This window comes from Pseudonaja textilis, chromosome 1 (assembly GCF_049901715.1).
Source record: "Pseudonaja textilis isolate UNSWEBS1 chromosome 1, rPseTex1.2, whole genome shotgun sequence".
Lineage (NCBI taxonomy): Eukaryota > Metazoa > Chordata > Lepidosauria > Squamata > Elapidae > Pseudonaja > Pseudonaja textilis.
In genome coordinates this window covers 4,532,883-4,547,327 of record NC_141990.1, presented here as the reverse complement: position 1 = coordinate 4,547,327, position 14,445 = coordinate 4,532,883, and the positions used below count along the sequence as shown (strand labels likewise).

Sequence of the window (14,445 nt, the reverse complement as noted above, 5' to 3'; positions counted from 1 at the left end):
TAGATAGATATGAAGTGAGAGAAAGAAAAAATAGATAGATGATAGATAGATAGATAGATAGATAGATAGATAGATTAAACTATCCACTACTATCCACTATTGACCTCACCCCATTCCTAAGAGGTCTGTAAGGGGCGTGCATAAGTGCACAATTGTACCTACCGTCCCTGTCCTATTGCCCCCATTTATTCGTACCTCTTTCCTGTATTCTCACTCATGTTTATACTTATACCTATTATCTTGTAAGCGGTTGACAAATCAAAGAAATAAATAAAAATAAAGCATTTTGGCTAGAGAATTCTGGGAATTGAAGTCTGTCCCTCTGAACCCATGCTGACTGGGGAATTCTGGCAGTTGAAGCCCACCTATCTTAAAGTTGTCAAGATTGAAAAATACCGTTCCAGATAACTGTAGCCTGCTATCCTATCTTCTCTCATTCCTGTGAACTAAGCATACCCGGTTCGTTTAACTCCCCCGCCGTTATCTTGATCCCTTGCAAGTTTCCGGTTGCCTCCAGAGATTTTTCATATTTTTGACTGTCTGTTTTCTCTCTTCTCTTTTTGGTCACCTCCTTTATTCTGACTTTAATTTTTCTTTCTTCTACAGGCTGGTTTCCTCCATCCAAGCCACCATGGCCACCCTCTCGGGCCTGGTTGTTATTTTCAGCTGCAGAGACGTGGTAAACGACAGGTAACAAAAAACGTGGCCTTTTCGGAAAGAGGAAACTAAAACTAACAGGCCTCTGAAATCCGGCCTGCACTTTGGACAGCATGTTCACCTGCCAGGATAGGACATTCCAGAATCAGATGGGATGTCAGACAAATAGCAGGGTGACACCAGGTATCCTCAAGGCTGTCAATGGGTAATCATTAGCCATTTGCGGCTAAAGCCGGAGCACCAATTTCAAAATGCTTGATTTTTTTCACCACGATTGAGCCCCCACAAGGTCCATCGCTGACCGAGACAATCGCAAAGTGAGTTTTGCCCCATTTTAACAGATAACAGATAATCAGAGTTGGAAGGGACCTTATAGGTCATCTAGTCCAACCCCCCCCACCCAAGCAGGAGACCCTACACCATTTCTGAGAAATGGCTGTCCAATCTCTTCTTGAAAGTCTCAAGTGATGGCACTCCCACAACTTCTGGAACGAAGCTGTTCCATTGGTTGATTGTTCTCCCTGTCAGAAAGTTTCTCCTTATTTCCAGGTTAAATCTCTCCTTGATCAGTTTCCATTCATTATTCCTTGTCTGGCCTTCAGGTGCCTTGGAGAATAGCTTGACCCCTTCCTCCTCTCTGTGGCAGCACCTCAAATATTGGAAGACCGCTATCCTGTCTTCCCTGGTCCTTCTCTTCACTAGACCAGCCATGCCCAGTTCCTGCAACGGTTCTTCATATGTTTTAGTCTCCAATCGCCTAATCATCCTGGTTGCGCTTCTCTGTACTATTTCTAGAGTCTCAACATCTTTTTTGTAATGTGATGAACAGAACTGGATGCAGTATTCTAGGTGTGGTCTTTATAGAGTGGTAATACCTCCCTTGATCTCGATTGTATCCCTCTGTTAACGCAACTTAGGATTGCATTGGCTTTTTGGGCTGCTGCTGCACACGGCTGGCTCCTGTTTAGCTGGTTGTCCACTAAGACTCCAAGATCCCTTTCCCAGTTCCTGCTATTGAGCCTGGTTTCACCCAGTCTATATGTGTACTTTGGGTTTTTCTTGCCTAAATGTAAGACTTTCCTTTTCTCTACATTGAATTTCATTTTGTTGGATATGGCCCAGTGTTCTAGTCTGTCAAGATTCATCTTTTACAACCTTTCCTCGCCACCGTTGTTAAGCGAAACACTGCAGTTGTTGAGTGAGCCACGTGGTTGTTAAGTGAATCAGGCTTCTGCCATTAACTCGGCTTGTCAGAAGCATGTCAAAGAGGATCACGTGACCCCCGGGGGAACACTGCAACTGTCGTAAATCTGAGTCAGCAGCCAAGTGTCCAGATTTTGATCACGTGCCCGTGGAGGCTGTGTGCAATGGTCGTAAGTGTGAAAAACGTTCAGAGGTCACTTTTTGCAATGCCATTGTGATTTTTAATGGTCAGTAAAGGAATGATTGTAAATTGAAGACTGCCTGTATTATTTATCAAACCTGTACATCACCCATCTCACCAAAGGTGGTTTACAGACATTGAATAAATGTCACGTGAAGCGTGAATGCCACTTTATAAGGCCTTGGTAAGGCCACACTTGGAATGCTACATCCAGTTTTGGTTGCCACGGTGTAAAAAAGATACTGAGGCTCTGGAAAGAGTGCAGAGAAGAGCCACAAAGAGGATTAGGGGACTGGAGGCTAAAACATATGAAGAACGATTGCAGGAATTGAGTATGTCTAGTTTGATGAAAAGAAGGACCAGGAGTGACATGATAGCAGTGTTCCAATATCTGAGGGGCTGCCCCAAAGAAGAGGGAGTCAAGCTATTCTCCAAAGCCCCTGAGGGCAGGACAAGAAGCAATGGGTGGAAACCAATCAAGGAGAGAAGCAACATGGAATTAAGGAGAAATGTCCTGACAGTAAGAACAATTAAACTGTGGAACAATTTGCCTTCAGAAGAGTAGAATGGAATGGAATGGAATGGAATGGAATGGAATGGAAGGAAGGAAGGGAAGGAAGAGAAGAGAAGAGAAGAGAAGAGAAGAGAAGAGAAGAGAAGAGAAGAGAAGAGAAGAGAAGAGAAGAGAAGAGGAGTTGGAATGGAATGGAATGGAATGGAATAGAATAGAATAGAATAGAATAGAATAGGAGTTGGAATGGAATGGAATGGAATAGAATAGAATAGAATAGAATAGAATAGAATAGAATAGAATAGAATAGAATAGAATAGAATAGAATAGAATGCCTTATTGGCCAAGTGTGGTTGGATACACAAGGAATTTGTCTTGGTGCAAATACTCTCAGTTGTGAATGCTCCAACACTGGAAGTTTTTCAAAAGATGTTGGATAACCCTTTGTCTGAAGTGGTGTAGGGTTTCCTGCCTAGGCAGGGGGTTGGACTAGAAGACCTCCCAGGTCCCTTCCAACTCTTGTCATTCTGTGAAAAAAAGATGTGGAGACTCTGGAAAGAGTGCAGAGAAGAGCCACAAAGAGGATTAGGGGACTGGTGGCTAAAACATATGAAGAACGATTGCAGGAATTGAGTATGTCTAGTTTGATGAAAAGAAGGACCAGGAGTGACAGGATAGCAGTGTTCCAATATCTGAGGGGCTGCCCCAAAGAAGAGGGAGTCAAGCTATTCTCCAAAGCACCAGAAGGACAAGAAGCAACGGATGGAAACCAATCAAGAATAGAAGCAAGTTAGAATTAAGGAGAATTTTCGTAACACTGAGAACAATTAATCAGTGGAACTGCTTGCCACCAGAAGCTGTGGGTGCACCATCACTGGAGGCTTTTAGGAAGAAATTGGACAACCACTTGCCTGCAATGGTATAGGGTCTCCTGTTTGAGCAGGGGGATGCATATTAGATGATGCACCTTAGATTAAAGACATCCCAGATGCCTCCCAGCTGTGTTATTCTGTTAAGGACTGGGATTTCCTACCTAAGCAGGGGGTTGGACTAGAAGACCTCCGAGGTCCCTTCCGACTCTGTTATTCTATTCTATTCTAAATTGCAGAAGAAAACACTGAAACGATAGAGTTATTAATTTTTTTAAAAAAATCAGTTACTTATACTCTAGAAAGAGTGCAGAGAAGGGTAACAAAGACGATGAGGGGACTGGAGGCTAAAACGTATGAAGAGCATTTGTAGGAATTGGGTATGTCTAGTTTAAAGAAAAGTAGGATTAGGGGTGACATGATAGCAGTCTTCCAGTGTTTGAGGGGCTGCCCCAAAGAAGAGGGAGTCAAGCTATTCTCCAAAGCACCGGAAGGACAAGAAGCAGCAGATGGAAACTAACGAAGAAGTAACGTGAAATTAAGGAGAAACTTCCTAACAGTGAGGACAATTAATCAGTGGAACGATTTGCCTCCAGAAGTTGTGAATGCTCCAACAGTGGAGGATTTTAAGAATAGATTGGACAACCATTTGTCTGGAACGGTATAGACCCGTGAAGGCCAACCTATGGCACGTGTGCCACAGGTGGCACGCAGAGCCATTTGTGCTGGCATGTGAGCTGCAGGCAAACTTATCTCACTGCACATGTGCGTGCCTCACCGCTGATTTTCAGCCTGTTTGAGGCTTTTTCAGCCTCCCAGAGGCTTGAGGAAGGCTTCTGCAGGCTTTGCAGGCTGAAAACTAGCCCTGTTTCATCACTTCCTGTTTTTCCGAAAATAGCGGAAGTGACGAAACGGGGCTAGTTTTCGGCCTGCAAAGCCCGCAGAAGCCTGCAGAAGCCTTCCTCAAGCCTTTGGGAGGCCGAAAAAGGCCTCAAACCTGCTGAAAATCAGCTGTGAGGTGCAGTGCAGGTAAGGGAGAGGTGGGGGTAGGTGGGTGGGGATTAGGCACACATGTGTAGGGGGCATGGGGGTGCATGCATTGCCTTCTGGGTACTGGCATGCGATGCGCACAGAATTTTTGGTACAGGAGCTCAAAAAGTTTAGCCACCACTGGTATAAGGTCTCTTCCTTGAACAGGGTGATGCACATTAGACTAAAGACATCCCAGGTGCCTCCCAACTGTGTTATTCTGTTAAGGACTAGCGGCAATCTTCCAGGATTTGAGGGGCTGCCCCAAAGAAGAGGCAGTCAAGCTCTTCTCCAAAGCACCTGAAGGCAGGACAAGAAGCAACAGGTGGAAACTTAATCAAGGAGAGAAGCAACCTGGAACGAAGGAGAAATTTCCTTACAATGAGAACAATTAACCAGCGGAACGACTTGCCTCTAGAAGTTGCGAATTCTCCAACAATGGGAGTTTTTAAGAAAAGACTGGACAGCCATTGGTCTGAAAGGGTATATAAGATCGGACTAGAAGACATCTGTGGTCCCTTCCAACCCTGTTATTCTGACCCACGTGCAGCAGGCTTTGTTTTGCTAGCAAATCTAAACCTTCCCCTTTTAATCTCCAGCGAACAATGCACACTTTCTGCGCATCGCTCACACAAAAAAAGCAATGTTGCTTGTGCAGAGTTCGCGAGAGGCTTGTGGGAGGAGGGCTATTTGAGGGCAGCTGATAGCATCAAGGAAAGAGTGCGCAATAAGCACAGGTGAGGCATTTTGCTGGCAAGACAAAAACAATGCTGGGTCTACATACACACACAGCGAGCGAGAGAGAGAGAGAGAGAAAGAAATATACAGATACAGATTTACAGACTTGGCAGGGGCCTTGTGGGTCATCTAGTCCAACCCCACCACCACCCAAGCAGGAGACCCTACACCATTTCTGACAAATGCCAGTCCAGCCTCTTCTTGAAAGCTTCCGGTGATGAAGCTCCCACAACTTCTGAGGGCAACGTCTGATCCACTGCTTAATTGTTCTCACTGTCAGAAAGTTTCTCCTTATTTCCAGGTTGAATCTCTCCTTGATCAGTTTCCATCCATTGTTCCTTGTCTGGCCTTCGGGTGCTTTGGAAAATAGCTTGACCCCTTCCTCCTCTCTGGGGCAGCCCCTCAAATATTGGAAGATGCTATCATGTCTCCCCTGGTCCTTCTCTTCCCTAGACTAGCCATGCGCAATTCTTGAAACTGTTCTTCGTATGTTTTATCCTCCAGTCCCCTCATTATCCTGGTTGCTCTTCTCTGCACTTTTTCTATAATCTCAACATCCTTTTTTATAGTGTGGTGGCCAAAACTGGATGCAGTACTCTAGGTGTGGACTTACTAAGGCTTGATCTCAATTGTATCCCTCTGTTAATGCAATTTAGGATTGCATTGGATTTTTTGGTTGGCACTGCAAATTGCTGACTCCTATTTAGCTGTTTGTCCACTAAGACTCCAAGATCCCTCTCCCAGTTCCTGCTATTGAGCCTGGTTTCACTCAGTCTGTATATGTGGTTTGGGTTTTTCTTGCCTAAGTGTAGGACTTTCCTTTTCTCTACGTTGAATTTCATTCTGTTGGATAGGGCCCAGGGTTCAAGTCTGCCAAAATCCATCTGGATCTTGAGCAAATCTTCTTGGGTGTTGGCTATTTCTACCAAGTTAGTATCATCTGCAAATCTTGTTAAGCCATTAATGAAGATACTAGCTCGATACCCATGCTTCGCTATGAAACTATGTGGTTGGGCTTAGTTTTTGAGGAGGAAAATAAGGGGAAAAAATTCTGCCTCTTGTCTACTGGCATCCATCGGTATTCATCTGGCTAGCGTCCTGTCAGTGTGTGAGAGAGTTGAGGGCTGTCTGGAAACTGAAACAGTATTTGCTGTGTGAGCAAGAAAGAGACAGCAAGGAGCCTGGGCGTGGCTTAGCTCAACTGTTTTGTACTAAGGCTAGTTGCTGCTCCGAAACTGAAACTCCTCTGCTTGTGTTTTGCATTTGGAACAGATTTCTTTCCACGTGGGGAGAGGGAGTAAAACTCCTTAGCATCAGAGCGTGTTAATAATAATAATGATAATACACAAAATACTAATAGCTCTGATGATCATTTCAAAAAATCCTTTCTTAGTGAGCACCTAGAAGCCAAGAGGAACCTACGTGCCAGATGTCAAGTTTGTAGGCTTTACGGTTTTAGAGATTTTGTGGTGATGCATGTGTGGTATTTCGCAGATAGATGGAGAGAGAGAGAGAGAGGTAGATATAGATAGATAGATAGATAGATAGATAGATAGATAGATAGATAGATAGATAGATAGATGAGAGATTAGATAGATAGATAGATGAGAGATAGATGGATAGATGATAGAAAGATGATAGATAGACTGATAGATGAGAGATTAGATAGATAGATAGATAGATAGATGAGAGATAGATGGATAGATGATAGAAAGATGATAGATAGACTGATAGATGAGAGATTAGATAAATAGATAGATAGATAGATAGATAGATAGATAGATAGATAGATAGAGATAGATAGATAGAGAGATGGAGATAGAAATAGAGATAGGGATAGATAGATAGATAGGGATAGGGAGATAGATAGAGGTAGAGAGATAGAGATAGAGATAGATAGAAGATTGAAGAGTACCTAAGACGGAACCTTGTGGTTTCCCACTGCTTACATCCCTCTGTGTGTGTGTGTGTGTGTGTGTGTGTGTTTGTGAGTTAGTTAGTCAAAGTTACAACAACACTGAAAAAAGTGACTTAGGGCCATTTTTCACAATTATGACTGTTGCAACACCCCTCTGGTCCCGTGATTTACATCTGGATGCTTGACAACAGGTTCATATTTATGACGTGATCCCCTTTGGCAAACTTCTGACGAGCAGAGTCAACCGGGAAGCCAGATTCACTTAACAAACCGTGCAAGCAATTTAACGTCTGCCGCGGATTCACTTTAAAAAAACAACAACGCGGCCAGATAGGTTGTAAAACTGGGGCAACACTCAGCTAAGAAACGTCAAAACGCTTAGCGGTGCAAATTTGGGTCTCCATCGCGTCCGTAAGGGGAGGAATCCCTGGGCTTAAAATCTTACCTGCAGCTTGATGCACGTCATGAATTTGGCATGTGAGACGCTTGCCAAAAAAATATTGTCTTAGGAACGCTGCCCACCACAGTTATACGGAAATGTCCCAAAGAATATTTTGCGCGCTTGATTAAATATTACGGTTACATTTCCGTCTACCCCACCTTGCTGCTTCTATTATTTCATTTTAGAAAAGGGAAACCGGTGGAGCTTGTCCCTGGCTGGGTCTCATTCAGACCAAAAAAAAAACAAAACCCTGGGATATTGAGATATATCCTGATCTGTGCTTTAAGGATTGGGCAGCTCTTATGCCAAGCATGTTAATCGTCAACTCATAAAATACTTCTATGGTCTTTTAGAGTTGCCAACAGAAAGGGAGCGGGGTGGGTGGGGGAAAGGGGTTTGAAAGAGCAGTGCGGCAGTTTGGAAATCGAAAGTGCCTTCCATAAATAGTTTTTTTCAAAGATCGTAACCAGGTGACTGAAGTTTCTGCCAGGCAAATATCTAACTGGAGAGCCTGATTGATGACTCTGGGCTATGGATGTGTCCCATTGGAGAATATGAATTACGATACACCCAGGGGGTGAGGGGAAAACCAGGGTCAAGGGTGACAATGAATTATGTGCCTCAGAGTTGGCTGCACCCAGACATGTTAACTCCCAATAAATCCTTTTTTCAGTGCTCAAAGTTTGGCTTGAGACGCATGATTTAATACATGATTTTTTATTGTTTTTCTGCTAGTACAAATCGTAATTGCATTTTCAATCACATTTTGCATCGACATACAATATTATCTGGTATTTTCTATCATCTATTCATACGTATCACCAATAATTGTTATCATTACTTATATTTGTTATTAACATCTAGCTTTATTCATTTTACATATCTATGTATCACTCTCTTAAGAATTCTCCTATGTAATCTTCACTTTTCAATCCTTATCTCTGTTTTCTAACCATTCGTACCATCTCTGCCATCAAGACTCATGGTTTAAATGGGGATAACTGCTGGAATCCTGACATTAATATTTGGCTTAATGGAGGAGATCTTAATATTTTGGAACCTGATACCTTTTGGGGTGTTGAATTCAGCTCCTTCCTCCCTGACTACAGGTAGTCCTCGACTTACGGCCACAGTGGAGACCAAAATCCCTGTCGCTAAGTGAGGCACTTGTTAAGTGAGTTCTGCCCCATTTTATGACCTTTCAAAGTTGGAAGGGCGCTGAAAAAAGTGACTTTGTGACCTTTTTTTCCCCACACTTATGACCGTTGGAACGTGATCAAAATTCAGACGCTTGGCAACCGGCTCATATTTATGACGGTGGCAGTGTCCTGGGGTCACCTGATCCCCTTTTTTGACCTTCTGACAGGCCAATTCAAGGGGGAAGCCAGATTCATTTAATAACCGTGTTACTAACTTAACAACGGCAGTGATTCACTTAAGAACTCTGGCAAGAATTGGTTGTAAAGTAAGGCAAAATTCACAACCGCCTTGCTTACCAATGGTAATTTAGGGCTCAATTATCGTAAACTGAGGACTACCTGTAAAAGGATAAACAACACCACAGCCACACTTTGTGGCAGAGGTGGGGAACGATGGGCCCGTTATGACTTGTAGACTTCAACTTCCAGAATTCCTGAGCAGGGCCATCGTCCCCCCTCCCCACCATGCTGGCTCAGGAATTCTGGGAGTTGAAGTCCAAATGTCTTAAATGGGCCTCATTCCCATGCTGGCTCAGGAATTCTGGGAGTTGAAGTCCAAATGTCATAAATGGGCCTCATTCCCATGCTGGCTCAGGAATTCTGGGAGTTGAAGTCCAAATGTCATAAAATGGGCCTCATTCCCCATGCTGGCTCAGGAATTCTGGGAGTTGAAGTCCAAATGTCATAAAAGGGCCCTTGTTCCCCCTGCTGGCTCAGGAATCCTGGAAGTTGAAGTCCAAATGTCATAAAATGGGCCTCATTCCCCATCCTGGCTCAGGAATTCTGGGAGTTGAAGTCCAAATGTCATAAAATGGGCATCGTTTCCCATTTTGCCTCGGGAATTCTGGGAGTTGAGGTCCAAATGTCATAAAAGTGCCCTTGTTCCCCATGTTGGCTCAGGAATTCTGGGAGTTGAAGTCCAAATGTCATAAAATGGGCCTCATTCCCCATGTTGGCTCAGGAATTCTGGGAGTTGAAGTCCAAATGTCATAAAATGGGCCTCTTCCCCATGCTGGCTCAGGAATTCTGGAAGTTGAAGTCCAAATGTCATAAATGGGCCTCATTCCCCATGTTGGCTCAGGAATTCTGGGAGTTGAAGTCCAAATGTCATAAAATGGGCCTCGTTCCCCATGTTGGCTCAGGAATTCTGGGAGTTGAAGTCCAAATGTCATAAAATGGGCCTCATTCCCCAGCCTTGCTCTGAGGGTTGAAATATATAAACACTAGACAGAACTTGGCCATCGTATGTTACACGTATGAGGATTGAGACCGGACCCAATCTAGTTGCCCTTAACGTTCTTCTCTCCCACAACAGACACTGGCTCGCCAGAGAATACGTCTGGATCGTGGTATCGTACATGTCCTATGATATCTACGTCATGTATCTTTGCCACTGGCACAAGACCCAAGACAGAGGGCCGGCCGACCCGAAGTACTCCTGGGACAGCCTCCGAAGCTTTCTGAAGAAGGAACGGCTGATGGTCACCCACCACCTCTTCATCCTCCTTGTCTTAACGCCGGTCGCTGTGGTGAGGCCACCTCCTGAGGGGCAAAGGGTGGTCATATATAGGCCTGATGTGGAGTTCAGGCCATCCCTGTTATTGTGAAGGGAAGTCAGTGGAAAACAACCTGATTCCTAGTTGTTGTTTTTTTTAAAAAAAGCTAAATAGTCCTCGACTTACAACCACAATTGAGCCCCAACTTTCTGTTGTTAAGTGAGACATTTCATTGTCAGCTTTTGCCCGTTTTTACGAACTTTCTTGCCATGGTTGTTAAGTGAATCACTGCAGCTGTTAAGTGAGTCCCATGGTTGTTAAGTGAATCTGGCTTCCCTATTGACAGGTCACAAAAGGGGATCACCGTCATAAATTTGAAGCAGTTGCCAAGTGTCTGAAGTTTGATCATGTGACCGTAATGGTCATAAATGTGAAAAACGGTCATAAGTCACCTTTTTTGTAACTTCGAACGGTCACTAAATGAACTGTTGTAAGTCGAGGACTACCTGTGGAGTCCGTCCTCGACTTTACAACCGCAATTGGGACTGGGATTTTGGTCACTAAGTGATGTGGTCGTTAAGCAAGTCATCATGGGATCAGCTTCTCACGATAGTTTTGCCGCGGTTGCTGCGCAGATTGCATGGTCGTTCAGTGGATCCGACTTTCCCATTGACGTTGCTTGTCTGGAGGTCGTAAAAAGAAAACTGCGTGACCCCCAGGGGAGACGCTGGCGACCGTCATAAATATGAACCAGTTGCCAAGCCTTTGAATTTTGATCACATGACCCTGCAGTGGTCATAGGTGTGAAAAATGGTCGTAAGTCACATTTTCTTCAGTGCCGTTGTATCTCCAAATGATTGTTAAATGAACGGTTGTAAGTCGAGGACTGCCTGCAGTGCTTTGAAATCATAAAAGGAATGAATTAAAATGAATTAATCCTTACATTTATTAAAAACTCCAGTAGGAGATCAATAGGAGATCAGACAACACCTTGGATGAACAGATGTTTCCATAGCTCCCGCTTAAATGCTCCGGAAATGTAGCAACCAATCATTTCTCTAATGTGCAGGCAGACTGTGATTACCTGGAGCATGACACAAAAATAACAAAGTCACAAAAGTAGAATAAATTCCCTTTAATGCCTCTAACTTGGGCCCCAAAGTCCGATTATTCTCGGCTGGATATCAAACTCTTCCAAAAAAACAGTCTACGAAGGGCAGAAATGCAGTCCGAACCCAAAGTAAAGATAATTAGAAATTTAAAAAAGCCACGCAAACTACACTGAAGTAATTAACACGGCAGGCTAGGATGATAAATTGCAGACTTCCAACAGATAACGCAGCACCCACAGTTGGGAGGATGCCAAAACCCAGATAAGCCTCGGCAAAGATAATACACGCTTTGCTTCCAGCAAGGAGCTGTGTGCAAACCGCCCCACTTATATCTTGTTCTCCCAGCTGCAACTAATGAAAAGAATCAGGGCCTTTTCCTCTCTCGTAAGCCACGTTGCTCCCTTCTCCGTTCCTCCCTAGGATGAAGAGTGGGTGGGTCTTCTTCTGCATGCCCAGCTGGGCTGTGCCCTTCCCCCGTTTCCTCCACAGCCACCGGAGCCACACTCCCACTCCCTGTCAGCTGCTCAATCTCCCCCTCAGAATCAGACTCCAACAAGGGCATGACACAGACCTGTGAAGCCTGCATTCTCCTGATGGACATCAAAGCAGGCTGTTACCGGTTTGCACCGGTTCACGCGAACCGGTAGCTAATTTTTATCATTTTTAATAACTGGTTTGGCGAACCGGTAAAGCCTTTGGCTGGCTCCACCCACCCCTCCCTTCCCAGGAGTCTTCACACGGCCCATTTTGGATGCCAGGTAAGTGCACGGCCCGCATGGACGCTCAGGGAGGGTGGAAAACAGGCCTCCTCTGGAGGCTTCAGAAAGGCCGGAAATGGGCCTGTTTCCGGCCTTACAGAGGGTCTCTGGAGTACGGGGAGGCTGTTTTCACCCTCCCGGAGGCTCGATGAATGCCTCCGGAGTCCGGGGAGGGCAAAAACGCTCTCCCAAAAGTACATTCCAACTCTTTATCTTTAAAAGATTGGAACTAAGCTACCGAATCTTCTGCCCGGGAAAATGCCTTAATTGGAGAATGTGATGGATGACATCCAGCCCGTGAAGCGTGCTCAATTGGAGAATCTGGTTTAGGAGACACCCAGGGAGGAAACAGGGTCACAGGGGACTGTAAGTGACATAGGCCAGAATTGGCTTCATACAGGGAAGTGCCAGCATGTCGCCTCTAATAAATCCTTTGAAGATTTTTGAAGTTTGGCTCGAGAATCATGAATTAGGGCGATTGCTGGAATCCTGTCACCAAGCTTCTGAATTGTCAACTCGTAAAGCATTCATATGCCTGTTTTAGAGTTGCCATACACCCCCTTTGTGAGCAGGGCGGCAGATTAAAACCAGAAGTACATTCCACCATTATCTTAAAAAGATTCTAACTAAGCTACCGAATCTTCTGCCTGGGAAAATCCCTTAATTGGAGAATGTGATTGATGACACCCAGGCCGTGAAGGTGCTTCATTGGAGCATCTGATTTATGAGACCCCCCTAGAGAGGGAGGGGGGAAACACGGTCACGGGGGATTGTAAATTACACTTGCCAGAGTCGGCTTCAAACAAGGTAGTGCCAGTATGTCACCTCTAATAAATCCTTTGAAGTTTCTTGTAGTTTGGCTCGAGAATCATGATTTAATTAGGGTGATTGCTGGAATCCTGACACCCTGCATCAAAGGCACATCCAGTTTGCCTTTTGGGGCGGGTGGGTGGCAGTTGTGTAATCAAGTCTCGGGGCTCCTAGATAAGATGATACTGGATCTCGGACTGTGTCCCTTCTGGGGGTTTCTCAAGATCCGTCATTGGGATCGTGATTTGTGCTTGGTTTCGCTTCAATCCTGCAGCCAAAATGAGCCGCCTTTCATTGTGCCGGGACGGTGGTTGCTCGAAGGCTGCAAAATAGCGGGGTGCCCGTGTGTGGGGATGCCTGTGCGTGGGGGGTTGCGGGGGGCAGGTAACCCAAAGGTGGCTCTCACAGCCCTTGAAGCCGGGAGGTGAGTCTGCAAACATTTCGCATCGCAACCGTGGCTCTAAAACAGGGCTGTCAAACTTGCGGCCTACAGGCTGGATGGGTCACACACCGGCCACGCCCACCCCCGGTTTAGCGAAGGGGGGGGAAAGTCCCGTGTCGCCGCCATGAGGACGTGAATTTGACATCCCTGCTCTAAAACATCCTTTTCCCTGGACCCTCCCTCTCTCCTTCCCTCCCTCGCTCTTTCTTCCTCTCTCTCCCACACTCTTCCTCTCTTTCTCTCTCTCTCCCATTCCCTCCCTCTCCCTCCCCAATCTCCCTCCCACTCTCTTCCTTTCTCCTCCTTTCTCTTTCTCCCCTCCCTCCCTCTCTTCCCCTTTCTCTCCCTCTCTCTCCCATCTCCCTCTCCTCTGCCTCCCTCTCTCCCTCCCACTCTCTTCCCTTTCTCCTCCTTTCTTCCTTTCTCATCTCTCCTCCCTCCCCTCTCTCTCTCCCTTTCTTCCTCTCTCTGCCTCTCTCTCCCTTCCCTCCCTCCCTCTCTCCTCTTTCCCTCCCCTTTCTGCTTCCCCTCTCCCTCTCTCTCCCTCTACCCACTTCCTCCTCTATTCCTCTCTCTCTCCCTCCCCCTCTTCCTTTCCCCATCTCTCTCCTTCTGCCTCTCTCTCCACTCCCTCCCTCCCTTCTCTCCCTCTTTCTCCCTCTTTGTCTCCGCCTCTCTTCTCTCCTCTCCCTCTCTCCCTTTTCCTCCATCCTTCCTTCCCTCTCTTTTTCTCCCTCCTCCCTCTTTCTGCCCTCCCCTCCTGCCCCTTCTCTTCTCTCTCTCTCCCCTCTTCCCTCTTCCTCCATCCCTCCTTCCCTCTCTCCCTCCCACCCCCTCTTCCTCTCTCCCCTTCTCTTCCTCTCTGTCTGCCTCTCTCTCCTTCTCCCTCCCTCCCTTCCTCTCCCTCTTTCTCCCTCCCCTCCCTCCCCCTCTCTTCTGCCCTCTCTCTCCCTCTCTCCCTTTTCCTCCATCCTTCCTTCCCTCTCTTTTTCTCCCTCCCTCCCTCTTTCTGCCTCCCCCTCCTGCCCCTTCTCTTCTGCCCTCTCTCCCCTCTTCCTTTCTCTCTCCCTTTTCCTCCTT

The 14,445-nt window shown here is 45.8% G+C and overlaps 1 protein-coding gene across 3 annotated transcripts in view; it reads left to right on the top strand.

The window, feature by feature from the left end:
* Nucleotides 1-14,445, top strand: part of TLCD3A (TLC domain containing 3A) — a 43,509-nt gene that overhangs the window by 20,480 nt on the left and 8,584 nt on the right. For all 3 annotated transcript variants that reach the window (XM_087925026.1, XM_087925030.1, XM_087925038.1), the window contains 2 exons: nucleotides 607-690; nucleotides 10,063-10,276. In XM_087925026.1, coding sequence (XP_087781152.1) covers nucleotides 607-690; nucleotides 10,063-10,276 — 298 coding nt within the window. The remainder of the gene's footprint in view (nucleotides 1-606; nucleotides 691-10,062; nucleotides 10,277-14,445) is intronic.